This window comes from Corvus hawaiiensis, chromosome 4 (assembly GCF_020740725.1).
Source record: "Corvus hawaiiensis isolate bCorHaw1 chromosome 4, bCorHaw1.pri.cur, whole genome shotgun sequence".
Taxonomy (NCBI): domain Eukaryota; kingdom Metazoa; phylum Chordata; class Aves; order Passeriformes; family Corvidae; genus Corvus; species Corvus hawaiiensis.
This window is the reverse complement of record NC_063216.1, coordinates 64,498,551-64,525,361: the sequence shown is the minus strand read 5'-3', so window position 1 is coordinate 64,525,361 and position 26,811 is coordinate 64,498,551. Positions and strand designations below refer to the sequence as shown.

General features: G+C 41.3%; 1 protein-coding gene across 3 annotated transcripts in view; it reads left to right on the top strand.

Moving 5' to 3' along the window:
- The window catches only part of GRAMD4 (GRAM domain containing 4), a 78,112-nt gene that overhangs the window by 20,941 nt on the left and 30,360 nt on the right, over positions 1–26,811 (top strand). For all 3 annotated transcript variants that reach the window (XM_048300006.1, XM_048300004.1, XM_048300005.1), the window contains 2 exons: positions 8,639–8,849; positions 17,124–17,244. In XM_048300006.1, the coding sequence (XP_048155963.1) occupies positions 8,639–8,849; positions 17,124–17,244 (332 nt within the window). The remainder of the gene's footprint in view (positions 1–8,638; positions 8,850–17,123; positions 17,245–26,811) is intronic.

The window sequence follows — 26,811 nt, the reverse complement described above, 5'->3', positions numbered from 1 at the left end:
CGTTCTTCGAAACTACACAATGCTATGTACCTTTGCTCTGCTTTCATAGGTTGCTGGGTGAGCTATGATCAGACACCCTGAGCTGATGAGGTACTTGCTTCTGAAAGTCCTCTCAAAGAAATACCTGCTAGGTCCAAGCTATTCTGTGTAGCTATTCTGTGGTCTCAAAGAATCTTTTTTTAAGCTTGGATTACGTCTCATTTCTACAGTGTCCTTTTTCCTTAGCAGTACCTTCATTCTCTGATTTATCTCTAGTTACCCTCTGAAGATAGCAAACATGCAGTTGAGATAATGGAAAACTCAGCATCAAACAGGTCTCAATAACTTGCTCTTTTTTTTACTTGAAGGGACAATTAAAATTCTTCACGGCTGGCAGGGCTCACAGTTTTCCTAAACAGTCAGTGATTACCTTCTTAATGAACTTAATAGTCTGTATAAGATGCTCCTGCCAGTATATGTACTTCTGAATTTAAATATTTATTTTAAAGTAGATTGTAAAAGGCCAGCTTTATTCTCAGTACTGTGTCAATCTAGACTTCTTACAGTTTCCATTTGAACAGTGGAAGACGAGATCAATGCAGTGACAGTCTAATCTTACCCTGTGTTAGTTGTCCTCCTGCATTTGTCACCCCCATGTCTCTGTTTTTATAGGCAGAAGTTGTGGTGCTTGCTTAGGGCAGCAGTTCCTGTGTGCCCCAGCTTCTTACCTGTTGGGAGCTCATCCAGTTCTGAACTGCCTGAACCTTCTCATAAGCAAAGGCTCTTGCTGAGCTGGTGATACTCATTTTCCTGTTTTTACCCTCAGCTCTACCCTGACTAGTAGACAAAATTCAGAGCAAGGAAGCAGAAAAAAGCCTTTTGTCAATGCCAAGCTGTGACAAACTCTTCCCTGTCCTTCAGAGTAGGGACTGAAGCTCTGGCGTCCAATTTTTGAAATTGTGGCAGCTTCATAAATGCTGTCTTTAAGGTGAAGCTTTGCAGTCGTTTCACCTTGTTTAAGTGCAGGTGGCTGCTGTAAAAGGATGCTTTCTCCCTCCGCCCACCACCACAAACCGCCACATTTTCTGTGTGGGAATAGCAAAAGCTCCAATAGCTTGTGCTGCCCCGAGTGAGACTGCATCCCTGTCTGCTCTGATTAGACCGACCTTGCCAGAAAACAAACAAAAATTAGTTGCATCAGCAATGAGCTGATGAACTGCATGAATGATCAAGCGACGTAAAGGCTGTGGCAGAAATGAGCGGGGTTGCTCCCTTTGGTGTCAGCCTGTGATCTAGTGGGCTTCAGGCTTGGCTGGGCTCCTCTGGGATTGGGATGGGAACACAGCAGGGGAGAAAGAAGGACTAGGTGGGTGACCAGGAAGGGAGGAGTTCATGTCAGCAATAGGCTTTTATTACTATCACGACGTGCTAACTCTTTCATAGGATATCTGCCATGGCTTGAACTGGTAGCTCCTCCAGTCCATGAATGCTGCTGGAGATCCTCTCTGCAGGCAAAGTTTTCATGCAAGGCTTTTTGTGCAGCTTTTCTGGTGGCATAATCAGTGTCTAACTTTTGTTTTCTCCCACACAGGTGTCTTGAGGAAAAATGAATTTTATCTTGCAAATTTGGGACTTAAAATTCTCAATTTACAGACAAATTAATTTAACAAAGCTTGCTAATTTTAGGTTTCACGATGAGAGACCGAGGTTTCATGATGAGAGACAGAAGTGTGTAGCCACAGTAGGGTGGCTCTGTGTTAGTGGAAGAGGTGTTAGGGTAAATGGGGAGTTAAGGACAAAGTACAACTCCCACACCAACCCAGCGGAAACAGTTACTGCCTTTTGTTCCTTAACACGATAGGGCGTGACCTGGATAGGTACATGTGTGTGGTTTGGGATTTTTTGTTTTGTGAATCACTCCACCCACAATTTTCCAGTGATGGCCAAGTCAAGGCCCCCAGTTTCAGCTGTCTTGGACACTAAACAGCAGCTCCCCGTCTCCATCCTTGTGGGGAGGGTCACTGGTGCTGCTGCCTCTGGCTGACCGACAGGCCGGTCCCCTGGTGCTTGAGGGATTAAGGCTGATGCTTTGCACAGGTCTGCAGCTCTGCAGGAACTGAGCAGCTGATTTTGGGAATGTCTGCCTTAAAATTTTTGCCAAATATGTGTGAAGTACTGTCTGAGGAAGGTACAGAAGAGAGCCCTAGAGCCCCAAGCCAGCATGTTCTGTGTTTCCCCTCTTCCCCCAACCCTTTTGTTAGCAGCAGCCAAGCTGAAGGTTTTGAAGACAAGTCTCTTTTATTGTGCAGTCCTGATTTGTCTCCCAGGCAGCTTCATGTTGTGAGCTGAATGACACGTTACTCTCTTTTGGGGAAAAAAATAGATTTTAGCGTAATACATATTCATGAAGCTGCATTATGGTTGCTGTGACAACCTCACCAGTAGCAGTCAAGATCTGTATGTTGAAGTTCTGTCTCCAGTCCCTGTATTGATCCACAGAACATATTACACAGCTTTCCACTTTTTTCTTCCTCCCTTCCTCCTCTCAGTCAGTGGACAATTGAAATTGTTTGAGTTGATGCTTAATTAATGACTGCATCTACTTAAGTCCGCAACACCAAAGCACAACTCCCTGTTGGTTTCCAACTTGTGTTAACCGAGTGTTGCTTCTGCTGGCAGTGTGTAACAGAGGAGGTGATTCTGGTGGGATTTTTTTGTTCAACTCCCTTAAAGGCAAAATAATCCTGAGTTACTGAGCATAGTGTTTCTCCAAAGGTGGCCTGATAACTTAATCTGTCATGAAGAAAATAGCCCACCAGAGTCCATCCCCCTAGTCTGTCCCTGTCTAGTCTAGTCTGTTCCTGGAGTTTTAAAGAATCCTGACCCTGAAAGGAGCTTTTAGTAGGTGTTACTCAAAACCAGAAAGGAGTTTGTTCTGGGTATGTTATGACCCTGAAGCCAAGGGTGATGTAATTGGAAGAAGACTTGACCAGACTGTGGCGCTGAGGTGGTATTATTTCAGGATGAACCTGTTGTGATGGGTGTGGAGAGAGCTCAGTTTGAAGATTTGTTTGCGTGCTGATGTCAGAAATTGAGGGCACTTGTGCAGTGCTTGTAACTTTCAGAAAATGTTTGTAAGCTACTCTTGGCCAATCCAACTGAATGTTTGGCTCAAAGTATTGCAGTCTTTGTTTCCAATGACAAGTGATGACATCATTCTATACTGAGGACGTAAAACGTATTGTCCTGGATGAGCTCAATGTCGTGTCAGGGCTGTTCATGAAAGGGCCACATTGAGTGTGGGTTGTGCCCCTTCTGTGTGCTAAACATCTTTGTTGAGTTGAGCTTAATGTAAAGTTTTCTTGAAAGGTGCCAACTTCACTTTTACAAAATCACTCCCTCTTGTTCAAGAAGAGGTGCTGTGGATAAAGTTTGGCTTTCCTCACAGATGTGAGCCTTCTGCAGAGTAGTTTGGGAGAAGTCTGTGCACAGGGGGAAGAAAAGTGTCCTTTTCTTTAATCCTGTGCTCTAGGATGACCCTGCTTGAGTAGGGAGGTTGGACCAGATGACCCACTGTGGTCCCTTCCACCCTCCCATTCTGTGATTCTGTGAAAAGCTGAGCAGACAAGGAGCTCTTGAGTGCAGTTGATCTTTCTCTGGTTATCTCCTTAAATATTAATAAGTACAAAATGTTCAGAAAGTGACTTGAAATGGGATTCCATTCATTAAAATGAGAAATTGGGGGGGGAAATCATGTAGCAAGAGGGAAATTTTTGCACGGAACATTATACAGAGGACTCTGAATCTGTGTTAGGCTTAGATATACTCACTGTTCCTTCCAGTTTTAGTTAGACATGTCTAGAAAAGAATACACTAAGCTTAATTTTCAGTGTATGTGAATGGATTGAGTTTGTCTTGTGTTACTGCTCTCCTGTCAACTCTCAGGATATTATTCAGGAGCATTTCAGTGTAGAAGTGATGAATACCAAACGTAATCCTGATACTGTCCACTCCCTCAATTTGCACATCCCTTCCTCATGATAAGACCAAAATGTCCTGGTGTTGACAACAATGTCTCTATTTGTTCATCCACATGCAGCCTGGCTTTTCTTGAATACCAGGGCTCTCACCTTGGACTTCTGCAGAAATGTATTTTGAGAATGAAAGGAGAATATGAAGGAGATGGAATGTAGAGATGAGAACTAGGGGTATACTAGGTTTGCAGGTCATCTTCAGCTTTCTGAAAAGCTGTTTTCTCTAGCAAAAGGAACATGGGTGCATTGAAGGTTACTGTACTGTGTCATAGTCTTGTAGGGCCTTTTTGACCTGGGATAAAATTCATCCATGATGTTTTAAGTGGTTTCTTTGTTTGTTTTCCCTCAGGCTCCAGACTAACCCTTGCTGAGGCAATGCTGTTTGACTTTGTGTAGCAGGTTTGTGTTTTGTTAACAGCTAAGGAAAACTGAGCCCTGTGTTGCAAAGCAGAGCCCTTTCTCTGAAAAGTGCGCAGGAAGATTTAGCTGTTCAATCCCTGCTGGGTCTACCAGGCCACAGACTGTATTCGTGTAAAAACTGAACGCAACAACAGAAAACCAAAACCTATAAACCACTTGTAGGAGGCTGAGGTGAGTTAAGGCAGATTTCAGACAGCAGCGTTACGTTGGGTGCTGTGCTTCCCTGAGTTCCCTCTGCATCCCAACCTCTTCCACGTTCATGCAGGAGTAGAAATGGGGTAGGAGTGGCATGAAGGGGTGGGAGGGTTGTCCATAGGAACACATCTCATAAACAAGTCCCTCCAGATGGCAGGGGTGGCTCTCAATATTCCCTGGAAGCTGGTTGTCTGCTTACTGAAGCCTCTCTATAAATGTAGGCTGAAAAATTTCTTGTAGATCTCCTTATGATTTTTAAGTGAAAGTTTGGGAAAGCTTAGTATAAATTTGGAATGTATGTTGGTTTTGGTTTTTGGGTCTTGGTATATTCATTTAAAATGAAGGTCTGACAGTTGTTTGAGGGGTTTACATATTAGGTCAAAATAAAGGCATCTCTTCCCTGGCCCTCTGTAAAAGGAATAAAGCTTCAGGCTTGAAGGATTTGTGTTAGCCAGTAGATACTAATGGCAATTAAAAAGAAAATCTTTAAAGATTATTTTAGCTAGGGTTTTTTTAAGCACAGAAAATTAGAACTTTTTCACTTGATTATTGCCACATGTATGACAGTGTTGGGAAGTGGCAGTGTTTAAAATGCATGGAGTTAAAATACTTGTATTTTTATTAGAGTGTTATAGTATTTGTTAATGGTTAGTTTGAAAGTAGAGTGAGATGTGGGTCTGCCTTCGCACTCTGAGTTCCACATGTGTAGAGTTGCATGGTGGTTTTGATGTTGTGGGTATGGGGAGTTACTATAAACAGCCTGAAATTCACAGCTGAACCAGCTGAGCTCAGAGTGGATGTTTGGGTAAGGATGGGTCCAGGACAGGTAGCTGGGAGAAGGTGAGGGATGAATAGCTATGATGGTGAAGCAAGTGTTTTGATATTTAGTTATTTAGTTACTATATTTTACAATAAATCTAATTCTAGATCAGATTCAGGTCTTTCATTTTGCAAAAGCTTCCTCAAGCTTATCTAAATTTGACTCAAGTCATTTGGAATACAGAATCTCCAAGAATCTTTTTTCCTAGTGAGCCTGAAACTGCTGAAATGTCACCATAAAAAAAGTTGCTGGTTGCAGGAACAGGCTGCTGACATAAAAAGCCTGTCTTAGATCCAGCATTTGGCTGGAGGCCAGATAATGAGTTTTTATAGGAGCTTGTTGGCAAGCTTACATTTTTGCTTAGGTTAATGTAATGTAACTGTAAGTAATTTGGGAACCTGGTACATGCAAAACAATTTTTAGACAAAATGATCTTATTATCTTTAAATTTTAACTGAGAAGATATTTTTATAGAACCGCTTCTTCTACTTCAAGCACTTTAGAAATGCCTTGGAATGTGGTTCTTTACCATGTCCTCTTTTAATGGTTAACCTACTGAATAATCCTGCAAAAATATTGAACCTCATGACATGTGTGTTTTCCTAGCCTCAGAATTTAAGCTGACTCCATTCAGTGGAGCGATTTAAAGAAAGGTTTGCATTTTTAAAAGGCTAGGTAATAATATGTGTGGGGTAAGTCATCAGTTTTGTGAGTAAAAAAATACCATGAGTGTGTTCATGGGTAATCTATTGGCCAGGTTGTTCTGTGACCTGAAATGCATGAGCCATCCATGGATGAGAATGGAGTTTAGGATTTCAGTTTCCCAAATGATGGCCATCCCTGGCAGTTATGTCAATGGGCCTTTTCACTGTCCTCACGGCTTTTTCAGTCTTCATTCAAAGCTTGATGGTAAGGTTTGGAGATTGCTTTGTCTCAAGATGTTTTTGATGCTTCTCATTTCTCTTGTGTGGTAAGCGAATGTGATTTTATGCTAAGGGGAAGGACAACTGAATTCTAACCTTGAACCATCTGTGGAAGTGCTGGATATGCCAGGCTATGAAAGATGTCCAGATCCAGCCCTGGCCTTTGAGGAACAGTGGATAAATGTGGTTTTAACAGAAGAATCCTGAGGACTCCTGTTTCTGTCCAGGACAGCAATGCTCATCTGCAGTAACTGCTCCATCCCTAAGAGGGATAGGGAATGTGTGGGATGCGTGTTTGTCCTCCATCGTTGTGGGCTCATGGCTGCCAGCCGCTCCAGAAAAGGAATAACACTCTACCATGCTTTATTATTTCCATGCCTTGCTGTATCATTAGCAGTGACAGCGTGGATGATGAACAGACAGGATTTGGTTTACAGCTGCTTTGCTGTAGGTCTCTCACATGCTATGTAAATCTGGTTGAACATAGATGGAGATCATTGTGATGGGAGGGAGAGTGATACCATTGTGCTGGTGCTTATCAGAGGTTTAAACTTCCCTTGTACCGTTTGTTCCCTAGTTGCTATTAATAGTAAGGCCTAGAGATATTTTTGGATGTGATAGCTGACAAGTTTCTTCATCAAATAGTCAATGAATGAGCAAGAAGTGTTTCTATTTTAAACTTAGCTTTGACAAGTAAAAGAACTTCAAAGAAAAGCTGTTCTTAGAAAATAACCTTGGCGTGAGTTCCCACAAGTGTTTCTCTATATGTGATAGATTAAACACAGGGTTGCAACTTTAAGCATCTCTGATAAAGAATTTTGTGGGGTTTTTTTGCCAGCTGTACTGTAAGGGATTTGTATTTGTTTAAAACTTCTGTGTTTAATTGAAAGGTGCTAATAAAACTTGGCAGAGGTGAAAACTAAGACATATTTGAAGGGAATAATCCGGTTTGTGCTTGGTGTGGGTAGTCACTGCCAAAGTGTTAGGGTAAGCAGAGAATCCATTGGGAAAGTTGAGGAGCTCTGTTGAAAAGAGGTTTGTACTAGGAGATGAGAATTGCCTTAGGTGCAAAGCTGTGGTAGCAAAAGGTTTTTCTATTTTGCTCCTTATTTTTATTCCTGAAGTGACATTTGTCTGAGTTTACCTTTTGCATTTTCATCTAACACCAGTGTCTGGGATGATGTGCCATGAAACTAAGCATGACTTCTCATGAAGAAGATGGTAGTGCTGATCATAGAGGACAAAAGAGTAGTACCAGAAACAAGTGCCTCAAAATAAATTTTTAAAAATCCGTTTGCTAGGGCATAGCATCATCCTCCAAATGGATCTCTGTGTGCTGAGATAATTGTGGCTGTTTTGTTATAAACTGCCGGAGCAGGAACTTGCTGGAGTGACAGGATCAAGGAACTAACTGTTGGATTTGCTTTTTCTTCTTTAAAGATGGAGTTTGGGACCTTTGATACAGAGTGTGATTCATTGAATGGGAGCAGTTTGGCAAGTCTGGTTTAAATCAGAAATTATACAGTGCAGTGTCTTGGAAAGCTACCATTACAATGAGTTTATGCACATGAATTAAGCTTTCTTCTGTTGTCTTTTAAAGAGCAAAATGCTTCTCCCAGTACAATTTCAGGGGCATACAAGGTTGTCAGTTGTGGTAATTTTAAGGATTTTGGCAGTGCATTTGAATGTGATGTATGGTCTGTTTCAGCAGTCTCATTTTTGGTGAGATCTTCTGTATGGATCATTCTGTGGCTTTCTTCAGTAACCCCTTGCTACTTTCTGTTTTCTTAGCCTGAGGTAGTAGGAGATAGCATCCTTACTCTTTTGCTCTAGTTTGTCTGGGAATTTAAAAGTTGGTTGTGAAGCTTAGTGGATTTTTCCTGTGTTTGATTTAGAAGCATCACAAATTGAAGAATGTTGACTTACCAGCTAAACTTCTTTTGTTTCAAGTAACCTGTTAGCAACTGACTTCCTAATCTGTCTTTGGAGCGCTGGTTGTTACTTTGTACCTATTCTGACTTGCTTTAAAAACTGCCAGGAGGGAGAGGCCATGAGAATCTGGGAAGAAGGCAAATGATCAACTACTGTAAAACGAACCATGCATCTGTTACATGGTGGAAAAAATGCCTGTTAAAAAGCTAAGCATGTTTTTCCTCCAGTGGCAGGAAGGCACCTGAAAGGTGGTCGGGAGTAGTTAGTGATAAGAATGTGTGCATTTAGATTTATTGCAAGCTTTCTAAAATACTCCTGATTTCTTGATCTTGCAGAGACTCCAACCGTCATGTTAAGGTAAAGCAGAAAAGTGCAGTGCTGAACATGCTAAAGAAGTTGGACAAAATAAGGTTCAGAGGTCACAAGAGAGATGAGTTCCTTGATTTAGCAGAGTCTCCAAATGCTTCAGACACTGAATGTGGAGATGAAATCCCAGTGAAGATACCTCGAACGTCAGCTCGAGACAATGAAGAGCTGAGAGACCCTGTAAGTACTTGATCTAAGTACCATTATATTATGTTTTGTAGTTTTCAGGAAAAAAAAAGAAATTACTGATTCTTTATCCTTATATTATGGTTGCAACACTTGAAGATTTGTGGACTAGGAAGTAACTTTCCAGTAATAGGTCTTCATTTTGTGGAAATATCAATTAATTTCTTAATATTAGGGTTCCCTGTCGCTACTTTTAATTCTAGGTCTTGTGAGTTGACAGGTTTGTTAACTTTTGATGTGCTTCCGAGTGCTTTTTCGTTTTTGTTTTGTTGAATTACTAATGAACACGTGAAAAAGAAAAGGCAACTTTTCAGTCTGAGGAGCTCAGATCTACTCAGATCTGTCAAATTACACTGTCCAGGACTTTAAGGATAAGATTTCTGGTTGCTTCATTAGCGTTAGAGGGTCACACCACCTCCTCCTCCGCTCCCGTGTTGTATGCAGTAGTGCTTCCATGCTATTAGAGCTGGTTTAAACCTATGAAGGCAGTGCTAAAACGTTTTGGTGTTTGTCAGCAGAAGCACCAAAGCAGACCTACCTTTTTCAAAGACACTGCTTCAGGAAAAGTTAAATGTTGGTTAAAAAAGTAAAATAAAATCCTTCTTTAACTGTTATGGCTGTGGATCCATAAACTTGGAGCGCTACAGTATAAATTTAGATTTGTCTATATAATTGTATTGTAGAAGTGACTTGGAATTCAGAGTTTATATCACGCTATGAAAACTTACTGTGCAGTTTTTATCCCCAAGATATGATCAGACTGTTGTCTGAAGGCTCATTTCTAGGAGCAGGGGGCTTGCTCACAGTAAGTTGTAAACTAAAAGATTTCAAACTGTTTATGCTTCTGCACCTCCTTTGGGGTTGGCAGCTTGTATCCGGTTCTGTAGCTGTTAGCTTTTTAAAATTTAAATGGGCTTGCATGGTGCCACATACAGTCCTGCTTATGGAGAGCTTTTTGCCAGAATGTTTTTCCTATGATCATGGAACAAACAGGTGGTAATAACAGAGCATGTTTTGGTCACAAAAAGTTTGTTATATGTAAATCCTCAAGCTTCTCAGACAAGGAAGTCTGTTAAAAGCTATTCCTTTTCTCTTATTCTACTGAAGACATCTGTCATTTGTTAAGATGTAAGTATTGTGTATACTGGGACTAATCTCTGCTGCTGCCCTTCTAACATGGTATTTTGTGAGTTTTTTATAGGTAGATACTGGCTTATTTTCATTAAACCTAAGGCTTTATGTTTTGTGTGGGTATATATTAGATGCCTTTTGTATTTAATCAGAAGTGTCTGGATGGCAGAGCTAGAGGCTACAGAAAGATCTGCCTGAAACTCCAGATACTATTTTATGTATTTCTGCAGGGGAATAGCAGCTCCTGGGTGGTATGGAGGGTAGCTGAGGGAACAGCAAGGTAAACCTGTAGTTTTGAATACTTATGAAGCCTTAGCATCTGCAGTGATGGTTTCTGTTTTCTCAAAATGTTGAGCTCTGTCTGCTGCGAAGGGAACTTGGAGAAACACTGTTTCTGGCTGGTTACATACTGCAGTAGGCTGTTGTGATCTAAGTCCTTGGGACACAATTGAGTGCAGTTCTTTAAAATCAGGGAGAAAGGGAGAGAGGAAAGCAGCAATGGCATCAAACTTGTTTTGCCCCACTCCTCATGTTTGGGTGCTCCAAACCCAGTGTGATGCTGGAACAGCCTAAGAGCGTATCTGCTCATATCTTTGTTACAGATATGAGCAAAATAAGCAAATTGGTATGAGGAAAGAGTTCTGATGTATGAGGGATAAATTTCAGATGGGAAGTTTGAGGGATTAGCAGTTGGCCCTCATAGGCATCTGCCCACTAAGCACTGCTGCCCATCTGTAAAATGAAGGGACAAATAATCCCCTGTGCTGCAGAGATACCAAGAGTGCAGAAAGTAATGCTTATATATTTAAATCAATATTAAAGTAGTGGTGGCTGAGGTTGTGTGAACAGTGCAATTCTGAATTACTTGTCTGTTTCTTATTGAGATTATATAGTTGAATTGTGCCTGAATTGGTTTTAATTCAGTGTCTAAAACTCATAGCTTTAAATTGCTTGTACAGGGTGTTTTTCTTTTTTAGGCTTTGTAAGCAACTTAGTATTATACTTGCATTACACTGATCATGAGAAGACCAAGTCTTACTGGTTTCTTCCTGTTCAATACCTTTGGGAAGCTGTTGAAAGCACACAAAAACCAATGCAAGTCTTCTGTGTAAATGAAGGTTAGGTTGCTTGTCTTTTCAGATAGATGTAAGCTGTACTGTGTTTCCACTTCTGTTCCTTCACTGTTTCTATTGAAATCTGGGTACAGAACTCATGGTCTTGAAAGAGCAAGATTGGTGGCTTGGAACTGAACATAGACAATGCAGAATTAGAGTCCTAGTCCACTTACCTGCATCTTCATTGTCAGCCATTCCCTAGACAAAGATTTCATCTCTGCCCCTCTCTACTTCCCTCCCCCTGCCCCTGTCTGGTGTATTAGTCATTATGGAGGCATTAAGGAAAGCTCTGTCTATTAGAACAGCACAGTGCCGTCATATGAATGAAGGACCCTTCTGTGCTTCACGGGTTTGCAGTGCACTTAAAAATGTGTGTATGAGGTGCCTCTTCTTTAGGGATGTATCTGAACCTGACAAGCGTGTGCAAACACTTGATACAAATGGAGGTTGCAGAGTAAAAAGCCTTGTCATAAAAGCTTGTGATTGCAGAGCCCTGACCATCTGCCAGGAAGAGCATCATCCTCTGTTGCACTTCCAGCAGATGAAGTGAGTGTTCAGTCCCAGGCCACAGATTGTACAGTGGCACTTGGTCCCAACACTTCACATGCCTTACTACACATGTAAAATTTACACCCTGTGAAAAGACAGAAAGGATGGTCAGATGAGGTAATTTTGTATTTTTTATCTTAAAACTGAGCTTTACCTATTTAGTTCAATAATAAACATCCTAATCTGTGTTTGGGTAAAGCACACAGCTAGCTCTTGGTTGAAGGACTCTGGAGATGGAAGGAGTTATATTTTCCTTTGAATTCTCAGTGGTTTCTGAGAGTTTTTGTTCAAAAGGTGTTTTAATTTGAACTAGTTTGGACTCAGCTTACGGGCTGGCTGATTGCTTGTGTGGGTTTCCCCCTCTCATTTAAGTGCCCCAGCTACCAGATATGCCTTGAATAGCACATATTTTCTTAGGTCCCTGTGGGTGTTTGGGCACTGTGATCAGATCATTGCCAAGACAGCAGTGCTGGTTAACAAATTTAACTCTCTGCTAAACATCTCTTTCAATTCCTGAATGCCTTGCCAGATTTCTTCCTTTGTTCCCTCTTTGCCATGGGTGGTTGTTTAGTTTTTTTAAGGCAAGGACACTGCATGCAGCACTGTTATTTCTGCATTGTTTTGTAAAAACACCATAACTGCAAAATAAGTAGAGGCAGTAACCTGGTCCATTCCAAATCAATTAGCATTTGATTTGTTGGGACATTAGAAATTGAGGTAATGTTGTCTGCTCAGTAATTAAAGTGCCCTTTATTCAGCACCACCACTCCTGTTTTTTACAGAAGGGGAGACAAGATTCAGTCTACCTGCAGGTATATGAATGAACGTGGTGCAGAGATCACATCCTCTTCACAGAGTGGGGAAAGAACAAACTGTGTTTAAACCTGTAGAGGCTGGTACTAACCTGGCAGTGAGCTCTGTAAAGCTCTCTTGTATCTGGCATATTATACTGAAAGCAGTCTAATCTACTTATGTAAGTTCCCTGCCAGTGTGCTAGGATTAAATCTGAGTTATTGTGGTACAGAAAACATTAATTTAATTGCTGTTGCAGTACAGCATGGTTTTTCCTGACACATGTCAGTTAAAACTTTAAATGCTGCTCTATCGGTCATCTTATTTACAGTAATTGGAAGATTTAAAGCGTGGTGCAAACATTACAGTTAAGAAGTTAAAGTCTCTCAACCTGGCTAGCACTAGATTTTTAAAAATTTATATAGAATATAGCTGTGTTTTAGGAGCATGCAAGTATGGGTATGCTTCCAAGAATAGCTACTGAGGATTAACCATGCAGATGCTTTCATTCTTAAGCAATGTTGTTGAGTTTTTCTTGCAGCAGGTAAGTGCAGCATTCACGGGGAACCCTTTCATAATTTGAAGTAAGAAAGTGCACATGAAGTGTCAGATGAAAAGCTCAGGAGGGTAGAACTTTGCAGGACAAGCTGTGTAGTTTGTTGTATGGCTGAAGACCTCCCCCCTCCTCTTTTTTCCTCAAATGAACACAAGTTAAAGTCTTCTATTTTAAACTACCTCTTCCCTGTGTTGTGTCCCAGCCACTTTCTGGACTCTGTGGGATGACTTGAGTGGATGGTTTTCCCCCGGGGTTGGCATGTGGTGTCCTCACTGCTCCCCATCCTTTGTGTTTGAGAACTGCTCCTCTCCACGTTAATTACAAACTTGGAAATCAGACCACCATTTTGTTAGATATTCCTAGAGAAAAATCATCCACGTGCATTTGATGCTGTGGAAGGAAAATAGAAGCAGAGAGTTGGGCAGTTGTGTTTGTGTGATACTGAAGATGTGCTGTGCTGCAGATGGAGAGGACAGATCCACATCTGCTGAGTCAGGAAGTGACTTGGACCCTTTCTGTGACTGTACAGTGACAGCAGTGCCAGCACACAGAGCAAGCCCCAGGGCTCACAGAATGAAGGGGTTTTGGAGAGGGAGGGCAGAGAAGTCTCGGGCTGGGAAGTGCTGTTATGGAAAGCCTGAACTGCAGATGGCTTGAAAAACACTTCTGTGGGGAGATGTGGATTTTAGATCTGGAGCTGGATGTGGCTTGGAGAAGCAATCCTGAACTCTGATTACAGGCAGTCTGCCGTCATCAAAAATGTTGCTTTAACCTCTCTGTCTCTACGCTTACCTTGGGCATTTCTCTGTCTTCCTAGGCACTGCCAGGCCTTGCACACGATCTTGGCTAAGTAATAACGATTGCCAACATTTTCAGAGGGCTCCTGTGTCAAATACTGTGGAAGCTAGAGAGGCAGAAGGAAAAGCAGAAATCTATGGAAGCCTTCAAGGCTTTTACGGTGAGTCAGAAACTAGAAAGGACATCTGTACAGTGCAGTGTAGTTAACCCAGCCCGAGTCCCAGTCCTGTCCTACAGAGGCAGCAGAGAGGAGAAACCTTTACCCAGATAAAAGTGGAATTAATACAAGGATTTTGTTAACTTGTGAATTGAGTCAGATATGCTAGCTTCTGACAGAGGGACTTTTTTGAATTCAGAGGCAGGCAGTTAGTTGACCTTCAGCAAATGTAGAGACCTTATTTCTTGTTTTCTTAGGTGTGTTGGTGTGGGGGAAAAACTTCTGTGACAGAAGGAGACATCTGCTTAAATGTCTCCCATATCACTGTCCTGGATGTTGCCAGTTCTTCTGAATGCTTCTAAATGGTAGTCATAAAACACTGTGGTGATGCTAATTTTGGAAATAGGGTGCATCACCAAACTTGTGTCACTGTGTATCTTAATAAACCATTTTATTATTACATGATAGTTACATGATCTTGCCCCTAGTATTCTAGTATTCTTATGTTTTAATTCAGTGGATTTTTTTCCTCTTTTTTTCTGTAAGTTAGAAGGTCATTGTAACCTTTTGTAGCTTTTTGTGTACCATCTGATTTTTAACCATCAGTGGGTGTCAAGCTGCTTGGATCCAATGCTTTAGCAGATAAACAAATTTGGAAACTCTAAGAATGAGTCATATTAACCGGTGTCACTCTCCCCAGTGCTATGCACCTCTTGCTCTTTCCTTCTTCCTTAGAGGCACAGTTAAGGTATCCTGGGCTTTAATTATTGACTCAGCGTCTCTGAAGACGCAAAAGCAGAGCTGGTTCTCTAGACGGATTTCTGGAATGTAGCACATCTTTTGGTGAAATATCTTGAGTATCTTTAATGAGGATGAAAACTTAAATATGCTTAGATACTTGCTAGCTCCTTCTTTTTCCTCTCCTCCCTCATATCAGTTTCTGTGCTCCTTTCCCTGCCACATGGGGTTGGGGTGGGAACCAGCTGCTGTCTAAGCACAGGGCTGATGCCCAGAGTCCAGGCACATTCCTTTTGAGTACAGCACCTTGCTCTTTGACCTGTACGTGATTTTATTTATTTATCAATAAAATATTTAAGCAGTGGCACTGTTTCTTCAGGCAGCTCCCTGTGAACTCCTGCATTCTGGGAGCAGAGATTGTCCCTGTATACTGTATACTAGATGTGGAAATACAATACAGAAAGCTGTGCATTAACACCTGGGCAGCACTCTGTATTTTAATAACACTTCCCTTGTGACTGCCTGTGGAATGTGTTGTAAGGGTGCTGCTGTTTGGCTTCAGCCACACCGTCCTCCTTGGGGCTCTTCAAATGTCTGGCAAGTGATAGCACTAAATTTTGCAGTGTAAATAAATACAACCCAGCTCTGTAGATAAGAGATCAGCACAGAGGTTAATTGGCATCCTGTGCTCATCTGAAAACAGTCCCTGATATGCTTCTGCAGTGCTGAAGCAGTTGCAAATGGCATCTCTCACTGCACCTCCCTGGCTAAAGGCAGGAGTGATTGGGAGTGTGGAGCATGGCGAGGAGGATGCTGTGCTGCAGCTCTCTGTGTGAGGACTGCCCTGGGGTCTGTCCCTCTCTGCCATGGCATGATTCGTGCCAGCTCCAAAATGGGAAGTAGCCCAAGGCTGCTGCTGAGCTAACAGCTTCTGCTCCTCGTCAGGGCCAGCAGCGTTGACAGAGTGCTGTGTGGGTGGGTGCTGCTTAGGGGACTGGAAATAGCATCTCAGCTTGGCACTGTACTGAGCAAGCCCAGGTGGGGAGTTGATGCTAAGTAAATGCTGGGCAGTAACTGCCTACAGAGTGCTAATCTGCCCGTATAGACAAATTCTGAGACTTAAACTCAGCATCTGTTCAGTTCAAGCAAGAAAACAGATGTTTAATAGGTATTTCCACACTGTTTTATCTTGAAAGTGCAAATCAATCCCAACTGTCAAAGTACTTTGCTCTCAGTAAGCTTTCTGCACATCTTTCCTAAAACATAGAAAATGTCTTAATTTAATGTCTCCTGTAGATTACTTGAGTTTCTGTATGTATGTAATTAAGCTGTCATGGTTAAATGTATGCAAGCTGGTGTTTGAAAGGAATACAGTTCCTGTATGTTTTTAGGGTTCAAACAAGGAATGGGGAATAGTCAGAATATGTAAATAAATTCTTTTTTGTTTTGAGATAATTTCTGAGTTGTAGGCTTCTGCAATCTATCACTTTGGTTTTGAGTATGAGATTCTAGAGAAGCTCCTGTAATTCTCACTGACAGGTTTTTTGTGCCTGGTGGGGACTGTACACAAGTGCTGAACAACCATTACCTGGGAGATGCCCTCACCCACCCTTTTCCCTGCTGTCTGAAAATGCCCACTTCATGAGAGAAAGAAGGCATCACCTTCCTACTGTGGTGTGGGCATGGGGTTTTTCTGTGTTTACTTCATGAACGTGGTGGTTGTCCCTGGTCTCACTAACTAATGCAACTGCTTTTTAATTTCTGCTTTCTGCAGTATTTTCAGTATGCTGCTGAGTTCATTCAAGGGATGCTGGTAAATCTGTTGAGGCATGCAGTCTTCTGATTTCCCCCTCTCCTAGCCTGCCAGGATGAGCTCCTGAGCTCCAACAGCATCCTTCTGCAGTAACTGAGTTGTGGGGGAGTGAGGAACCCCTTCCTTGCTGAGAAACTGTGGTCTTGAGAATTACACATTCCATAAACGGATATTAAAATATACAATATGTGTTTTCCAATAGCTCAGTAATTATCTAGAAAGGTATTACTTTTGCTAGCTTCACAATTTTATATGTAAAGTGTGTTGCCTTGATCATTCATTTTATGGGAAGAGGAGAGGGATAGTACAAATATGGCTTTTCAGTCAGCAGAAGAAAGGCTTAAATGATGATGCAGTAGAACTGGTAAGGGTGGTGGTGGGAAATACTTGTTTTCTGTAACTTCCCAAGGTTTGCAGAAGTGTGTTCTGTAAACTCACATTTGATTAGCTTTCATTCACTTGTTTTGGTAATTGGTGCTGAAAGAGGCGTGTAGAGTTGTTGATACTTGCTTGTTTCTCATGTGCTTGTTTCTTTACTGCCCCAGAAATGAGTTGATGTATTTAAATGACAGAAAAAAAAGTGCTTCTGAACTTTCAGTATGTTCTGGCTTTCTTACAGGCTGGTCCAGGGACCATCATCATGGCTTCAGGAGTCCAGGATTTTAACAGAACAGAATCTGACAGACTGAATGAGATCAAAGGTCACCTGGAAATAGCCTTACTGGAAAAACACTTTTTACGTAAGTATAAAATGATCTGTGGAGAAGAAGGGCTTAAGCCTTCTTAAACAATGTTTCTCTAACTGTAGAAGTTGGCATCAGAATTTTGAGGTGTGCTGATGTGCAGATAACACGTGGGCTTATTCTTCCCTAATAAGAACTAAAAAGCATTCCCAGGGTTTCTGGGTCACTTGAGTATTTTTTTCTTCATTGCATTCCTCACAACATAATTACTGTGAGACAAAAGCTGCTTAGTTGAAGTCTTGATGTTGACATCTGCAGGTTATCTTAGAACTCAGTCAACCTTAATTTGCCTGCAATAGATGTTTTTCTTTCTAGTAGTAATTGCTAAGAAGAGATTTCTGAAGGGGGAGACCAGTTCATTTTCTTGGCAGCTGTTTCAACAAATAATGCATCTTAAAACACGTCTCTTAACATTATATTAATTATTTGTAAGTGGTGTGAGAAATACAGAGAAGAGTGTAGATTTCAAGTGTTAGTTGTTTGGGTTTATGTTTATATATATGTATGTATGTGTGTATAATGAGAAAAAGTTGTCATTCATGGCTAGAAGCAGCTGCAAGATTTTGGGGATTTTATCTCAGCAGGTCTGAACTGTTGATTTTTAAGACAGGATAGTTAAAAACAGAAAAATGGAAAACAAAATAAGTTGATAGAAGTAGAGATCTTTGTAACAATCCAATGAGAATTCTTGCTCAGTTGCTTCCCAAAATGGCCATTTTAATATTTTGGTTTTGAACTTCAGAATATGAGGGTTGTTTTTATTTGTTCAAAGCTTGTCACATATTTTCTGAGGGGTAGAAATAACAAGACTATAGATTCTATTCAATTTCTGGACTATAATCCAATGACAAGATTTACATTTTTATCTTCAGCATGTTCTCAAGGATTTGTCATTAATTTTCTGTGACTTGTTTTTCACTTAGCAATATTTCTTTGATATGTTTTGCCCCCCATGTGAATAAGAGGGAGGCCTGATAAAGGAGACTGGGCAGGAATTTATAACAAGCTGCTATCAACTTCCACTGATACCTGGAAGAGGTATCATGCTTGGAATGTCAAGCAAAAATTGAAAGATCTGTTTGACTTGCCTTGTTAGTTTCAGTGATTTACTTGATTTTTATTTAACTGTTCAGAACAGAGTTACCATGTGCTCCTTCCATCCCCAAGGATACATTGCTTAAGCTCCTGTTATCCAGCTGTTTTTTAAACTAGATGGGGCACATGCAATTTCTTGCTGCAATCTAATGTGCAGCAGAAACAGTAGGACTTACCAGAACTGATTTCTGATTTGAAGTAGGATGTGCTTTTTGATATAAAAACATGATAGGGCTCCGAGGCACTTCCAGGGCTGCTGAATTCCTTCTCCTTCTTAGTATGTTCTTACAGTAACTAAATGGGGCGCAAAGGTTTGTGAGTATTGGTAGTCTTCAAGTTTCTGCTGTAATTTGAAAACCTTCTGATCAACTGTTACCCTTTGTAGCTGAATCATTTTTCCTTTGCACCGAGCTTTGTAGTAAACTCCAAGGTGAAGGATAAAGAAATTCACCCATCTGTGTAAACTTTGAGCAGATGGTTGGGGGTTCCGGCCAGCTGGGTGGCTTGAGTCAGCTGGGGGTGTCTCCAGCCATCACCTCTTCACCAAAGCCTGACGATTGCTGTAGCTGAAATTACAGGGTTGTCCTGACAAATTGGTTGTAACTCTGTCCATAAGAACAAGAATAAGAATCATAAACTGGTTGAGAAATAAGTGAGATAAAGCTTATCCCTTATTCGGCCGCATTCCATTCAAAATTTTGGGATTAAATAGGTCACCATGTTTGGCAGCTGGAGTGAAGTAGGAGTTCAGCTTTTGCGTATGGCTCCTGCATTCTTATCTTTTCTTTTTCCTTCTCTTTGAGTTACTATTTTGGGCTTTTTTGATGCTAGAAATGCTTCATTATTGTTTTCTTCCCAAAAGTGAACTAATGGTGTGCAGAAAAACATTCTGAAATGTGCAGTTTGTTTACTTCAGTTTGCCCTTGGAAGAAAGCCTGGTCATTACTTTCTTAAAATCCTATTGCTGCAGTAGGTGTTTTTTAGGAAGGCTAGTTGCTCTGCAATATTTCCATACTATTTTTAACTATGGAATTCCTTAAGGACACCTTGCTATGATTGTGTTTTTGCATAAACTGTTTGCCACGTTCACTTACTCCGTTTCCTCCAGCTGGGCATGCAAAAATCAAAGCAATTGCTAGTTAGTGAGGGAAATATCTAAGGTTTCATGCATTTGCTTTTTAATGTGCTGAAGTTCCACTTGTTATCAGCTTGATTCTGACTGGTTTCTTTTTTTGGCCTCTTCTATGCTTTTATTTGTATTGGTGTGTCATTAGCCAGGAGGTTTAAGGAGGAGAGATTTCCTCTCAGCTGTCCATCATGTGTAATGTATACATGCATTACACAGCTGCAAGTCCATGTGGGTCTGTAATTGCAGGTGCCCAGCTAAAGTTTTTCTCTAAATTCCATTCAGCCATTAGTAGGCGCAAGCAATAGGTGCAGTTTGGCTGAGTAGTTAATGCAGTGAAACACATCCCAAACCTAACTGTAGCCTCTACAAGCTGCAGAGGAAATCCAGAGCAAGTAGGTATGGAGACAAACTGTTGTCTGTAAGGGGAAGATATCTTCATCTGAGATGCCAGATGAATCTCCTCTTTAGCAAAGAGGTAATCTAAATACCCGCAGATGGGAAGATGTAGCGGAGTCGCTTAGTGTGTGCAGAGCTTTAAATGCGAATAAAGCATGTCTGGAAATGCAAGGGGTTTAAGCTGTGGGCTGACAGGAGGATGAAGCATGTGGACAAAGGGATCTTGGATAATGTCTTAAGCAAGGGGGAGGGATCATCTGATTCTCGCAGCCAAAGGGGCTAAATTTGCTTTTCTTGTCTGTGTGGAAATGGTCTTAACCTCTTTGATCTAGTAGCTCATTCTGAGCCTTATTATAGGAATGCTGAAAATGTGCCTGTTGGGCTTGTGGTATTGATGTGGGTTCCTGCAGAAAAAGTCTTGGAAAAACAGCTGAATGATAAGTGCAGAGAGCTTGGTCTGCCGGAGTTTCCAGTGCACGTGGACAGAAAAAGCTTTGTCTTGGAGCTGTGACAGGGACTTTCTGTTATTATAGCCTGGTTTTCAATACAAGTGAACACCTCTTTGGACTAATTGAGGGCTCAGTTTGGGAAGGCAGCTACTGACCCAGGGCAGTTAGATTGATATGTTAAGTTTAGTAGTGGTTTTAGTGTTTCCATTTCAAAACCTAGTTGTATCTTAACAAAAAATAAACTTGTGCTTGCTGCTCTTGCATTTGAAAGACGAAACAACCCACGAAACAGTCTTTCCTCTTTTACATCTCTTCTGTTTGAGGTAAACACCTTGCGTCCTGTTACTTCCTGTGCCTGCTTATAGAGGGCAGTTTTGGAGATATCAGCACTCTGGTCCTGGTGCCACAAGGTGCTTTGTAAGCACACATGCATCCTGTGGTTTACATGAAGTATTAGCTAATTCTCGTTCAAGGGTGTTCAAGCCTTTTGCAAAACGGAATTCAGCAGCTCAGGGAAGACGAGTCGGTAGCAGCAAATGAGAGTGAGCAAACCAGGTGACTGTTAGAGAAGAGGGTTAGTCATGAACTGGTAAATCAAAGGAAACTCACATGAGGATGAGGAATACTGGAAGGAAACAAAATCCTTTCCCACGAGGGTTTTCACATTACACTCCATACAGCAGGAGTCTTTAAGGTCTTACCAAACCGGTGGTTTCAGTCATTATGTTTATACCACATGACAAAAGAAGTTGGGATTATGCTGCTTTCCCACTGAAATTTCTGCTCTGGTACACTGTTCATCCTCATGTGCCTTTTTGAACCATTTATGTGACTAACTCTGCAATATTTTCTCTGGCTCCCACTTTCTGGTGTAAATGATCTGATGATTTTTTGTAAGAACAACCTAGCAGAATACTGACCTCATGGAAGTAGAGCTCTAGAAAACCATACATGATTCTCAGGCAGAACTGGAATGTTAGAAAGTGTTAAATGTCGGAGACCAAGTGTGTGCTGGTGATTGTGACCAGCAAAAGACCTATGCTGAAAAGTCCAGCTCTGTACAGAAATGTTAGTACCTCCTCAAACAGTCCCAGTAATTGTCCAGTTACCAGCTGTGTCAAAATACCTTTGGTGTAATTTCTTCTGATGTGAGGGTCACACCAGCTGCAGTAGCAGAGCTAGAGAAGAGCAGAAGAATAGATTCACTGCATTGGTTTTGCTTTTTTCTTACTGATCTAGTAGCCTGTAATCTGAACCTTATGTTAAGAAACCTTGAAGCAGAGTTTAGAGCTGATTTGAGCTGATTTACATAGCAGATGAAGACCCTGGCAAGAGAGTAAGCAGCTGTTGTGTTTTTTTGAGAGACCCATATACCAGCTGTGGGCCGTAATAGCCATTCCTTGCCACATGGTCAGCCCTTGGCCAAGGGATCCTGATGCTGCACTGTGGGCTCTAAAATAAGGTGTGCTGATGCTGGTGAGCCCTGAGGGTGCTGTGGCACTGGAGCTTACCTGGAGTTTCTCACATCCTTTACTCCTTCGTCTAATCTTCCTTTCTTTCAGTTTAAAATCCTGGACTCCCTAGCGCTAAAAAGGTGTCCCTGGGAGATTTACCTGTCTCTTTTGAGATTGTAGAGTTTCTCTGATGAGGACTGGTTTGCCTGTGGTGACTGGTGGGAGATCCTGAGTGTTTATCCTGGGCATCCACAGATGCTGCAGTAAATATATGTGAGTCCAGGCTTTGCTGTAGAGCTGTCTCTTCACCAGAGCTGCTCTCATTTGTTTATTAACAAATTTCAAAGTTTTTCTGGGTCTGACTTATGACTGAGAGACTTCTCAAAAACTACAGAAAGTTTCTTAAGAGGTATGGAAAGGTTTTGCTTATACCCAGAGATACTTACATTATATACCATGTATAGTGACTTAATTTCTAGCCTTCCTGGACAAAGGAAAAAAACCCTCCAAAACTCAGGCTTCATTTTCCTGGAAACATTGGAGGAGACACTCATGAGCAGTGTAGAGCACTTGTTTGGGGTTTAAGAGGCCTCAATACAGACTAATGAGCCTTCGGATCTCCATTTCTTATCTTCAAGGACTCTGTTCTGACTGGTGGAGGAGATAGGTTGGGCTTTTGCTCGCTCTCAACTTGGCTTCCAAGAGCATGAGGTTCCTGAGACCAGGAGAGAGGGAAAGGATGTGACTCCATCTCAGTACAGCAGGAGGCTGGAGTCCTGGGCTGATCCTTGGTCTGAGCCTGGCTTGTGCAGTCTGCCCTTGTCATTGCATGAAGCATGTACTTGATGATGTAGGTGATGATGCCTGAATGCTGGAGGATCTCTTATTGTCACACCGCCTTGTCATGGGACTGATGAACCAAAATGCAGCACAGTGCTCAGAGGGATGTACTGTTTGAGCTCCTCTGGAGCCTTGAACAGATACCACCTACACAGTGTGTTATGTACATGGGCTGTGCTTGTTTCTGCCTTTTTTGTGTGCCCAGCTTGGCTTCATGAATTGCAGAGAGGGTGTGAAAACCCAGGCAGAGCAATGGTCAGCACTGTTGTGCCTCTCCTTTTGTGTAATTGGGATGGAGATTTTGGGAGCCCCACGTGGAACCTGCATTTCCTTGCTCAGCTTAGTAACACAAAAGCCTTGGAAGAGCCTGCTGCTATTCCTAAGCCAGACGTTATTTCAACATTTATAGACAGTTTCACTTCTGCCAAAACCAGAGAGTGAAAACCATTCCTGCAATAAAGACAACATTTTTGCAGCTCTGTGTATTTTAGGTGGGTTTTGCAACACTTCTGGCATTTTTATTCTCTGAAATTTCTGTAAATTCATAGAGCAGCACTATTTTTCGTGACTTTTTAAGCTGACCTTTTAAGTGTATGTAGCAATAGCAAACTTTCCACTTGATGTTTTGAGAAGGGGATCTGTCTCAGTAAGCTATATTTTCAGGAAGTGTAATTTAAAATCTTTCCATAATGAAGAGGAAATGATCCAACTCTGTGTCTATTACAACATGATAATGCTCCACTGAAAGCACTAAAGGTAAATGTAAAGCTACTAATTGGTAGTTAGCATAACTATTTTGTACGAGCCTTAGCAATGGCATCTTAGTTCTTTCTAACCTCATCCACTCCAAGTAGGACATAGAAGGAATGGTGAGAGAGGAGACTGGAACAGTTTGCACAGAGGAAGAAGACTTTGTCAAATATGATGTGTTTTGTAAATCGGTCTTCCTCATCACATGGAAGAGAACACTTGATATTAAACTCTTGCTCTTAAGGTGAGGAGAATAGTACCAGGGAGTATTAACTGACTGAGAGAGGATGATGGTTCAGACTCTGCCTTCCCTCCACTGTCTCTGGATCAGAGTTGGCTTATTTCCTGTCAGCAGAGCAGGAGCCCATTCTGCTCCCTGCCATGTAGGCGTATGCAAAGAGACTCAAAAGCTGGTCCTCTAAAGCTCTGCTTAGTGTGAGTACTGGAGCAGGAGCTCTATCTTTGAAAGAGTAAAGAGAGGCACAAAAGAATGATGGAAGCAAAACAAAGTAAAAAGCAATTGTTTAACTGCCAAACCTGTGTTAAAGTTTTTAAAAGGAAATTGTCATGACTGGTTCTGAATAGGACAGGTCACTTCTTTGTTTTGATGTGTGCAGACTTAGCTGGAGGAGGGTGCTATTGAAAATGTGGGGTTTATATTTATCTGTTTCACCCCTCCACTCTACCAAAATGCCTATATAAAACAGGGCAGAGAGAGGAAAGGTTGTGCACTCAGTAAAGATACTAATCTTTAATGATTCTGTCTGCCTTTTGGCTTTTTATGACACCAATATCCCTATTAGAAAATCTTTTTTGCTATGTTTTCTGTATGAACAATTAATGCAAACAAGCAAGAAGCCTGACCACAAGGGAAAGCTATTAAATTGACAAATCAAGGTGTTCACAAATGCAAAAGAGGGGGAAAAAAAAAAAAAGGCAGAATTCTTCCAGACCGCTGGTTGTCCAGCTCTAGAAGAGCTATGGAGAACAAGAATGCTGATATCCATTTTGACAAAGAACATTTCTAGGTTCTTCCTTCATAAAATCCCAAGAGTAATCCTCCTAAGCAGGGAGCTTTGGGATTCCCAAGTGAAGTGTGGAAGTCCCAAGCGTGAAAGACGACATGAATTAAGGGGTGACTTAAAGAAGAAAGGACAGTTAATAAAGTGGAGCTGCAAGAGTGATGGCTTAAATAAGCACTTTGCCAAGTATCAGGCATGCAAAGAAGTAGAATATCTCACAATGTCTGGGATCGAAGGATAATGTTTTATCTGAAATCTTTCGGGTAGATTTATGATAAGTTCTTTGGCAATCTCCATGGTTCTCAAGTCACTGATGGAAAAAACATATGCCCTGGAGGAGGAGAATCACGGATTAGAAGAAGAACAGGTAACAAATAGTGCACAATTAAGCTGTATGTAGTTATAGCTATGAATTGTGTACATGTCTTCAGAGGAGTATGTAAATTGCAGAGTAAGTGTAAGCAGGAAAAAAACAGGTTAGGGAATTCCATTGCTTCCTTCCTCCATCACTGCGTGTTGGTCAGACAATGTTCTTTGTTTGTCTTTGCTTTATCACAAGTGATGGAGCCGTTCCATGTCTTTCACAGCACTGCCATTTGCTGCTGGTTTTTAAGGTGAAGATTAAAAGCTCCTCAGTGTCTATGATGATAAAAACTGATCTGTTCTCAGACTCCTGACATTTTGCTAGCAGTGTCATACAGTCGGTTTACTTGGGACAAAGTTGACGTACTAGCTTTCCATAGGAATTGGAAGTCTGGTAAGGGTGGAAGTTGCCTGCACTGGAGACAACTCCCAGTGTCTGGCTGTATCAGCACCGCTGTTGAGATCCAGATTGAAAGTGTGTGATTGGATTTAGTATGTTTAGTAACAATTAAATAACAGACTTGAACTCCAGTAATGTTCAAAGGGTTGTAGGGAGATTTACCATGATTGACATACATGTAGAAGGGTTATTTTTGTCCTGTTGAGTACTGGTGTTTCCCCATGTAAATATGAAAGGGTGCATGCATACTTTTTTGCTATTTCTAGTTTTTAACTCAGTTTCCTTAGATTTAACACTAAACTGAATTGGTAGCTAGAAACAGTGATTGGCAGTCTCTGGCTCTGCTCTGAAAGAAGTTTTTGGTCACTTTGTCCCAGAGGGGGATTTTGCAACATACCTGTGGGTCTAGGGAAGAAATGGTGTTACATAAAACAGTTACGATTTGCTCCCTAATCTACCTCCAATCCTGGGATTAAGGGAAACATCCGCTTTACTGCACATGCAGTGTTGAATTAGAAATCCAACCTTCTGCCACGCCTTCCTAGCCTGATGTATCATCCTCCGTTTCTAAACACTACTCAGATTCTGTTCAGTCTCACCAGAGCTAAATACTTTGGTATTTAAGTGGTTTTTATCAGAACATTTCTTACAGGCAAGTCTTCTGAGGAAAAATGAAATTTTTCATTTGCTCTAGTGGCTGATGTTGTAAAATGATGCAACACAACACTGAGTGCTTGTCTTTTAGCAGTTACATGGTGTCAGCTAAGCTTTTTGAAATGTTAAATCTTTAAATTTGAATTGTCAAATCCTTGGAGTTCAGGTGCGACAGTTCCATTACACCTCATAGAGGATAAAATGCCGTAGAAAAACTGAAATGGATAAGGTTTTTTTGGTAACCTGTGAGATGCATCACTGATGATGGTCTTTACTATGGGGTCAGTTCTCCTAGGGTTTACAGTGCAATAATAAATGTAATTATTATTGTCATTGAAACACCATTGTTGCATTGTCTTGCAGACTATTATAGCTCATTTTAAAAGAGCAATAGCATCCAGATATTGTCCTGCTTTTCTACACGACTTTGCAAGAGAGCTTTTAAAGCATTTTTTCAGGGTCACACCTGCTGTCACAACTTAAAGGGTTACCCAGTGTGTAGGTATTTAGAGGTTGTGACTGAGTTCATAGGCTTCTGTAAGACTCAAGGGCATGGAGGCTTTTTGCTCTAAGTTCTCAACTTTATTACAGATGGCCACAAAAATCACTGCTAGCAACTATACCTATGATTTATAGCTCAAATATATAGATATTAAAAAAATATATGTATTGAGCTGTTATAGATTCTCTGGAGCAATCAACAGTATGGCAGCAACCAAGTAGGTGTATACTGTTACAGGCTACGACAAACTTCTCACTAATGAAGCAAACTTTCCAGTAAAACCACAGAAAATGTAATTATGGTGGCTTATTTATATGCAGCTATGCAAATGTTTACATTAATACCAGTATCACGCTTATTGGACAGATGTCAGAATGGGCCAAACCATCCCAGATGTGGAAGGACAAACCAAACTGTCCTGGGTGAGGGTCCAAGATCTCTTAGAAAGTTTGTGTGAAGAGTTCAACCTGTTCAGGAAAGGAAAAGCATCTGCAGCATGGGAAGTTCTTG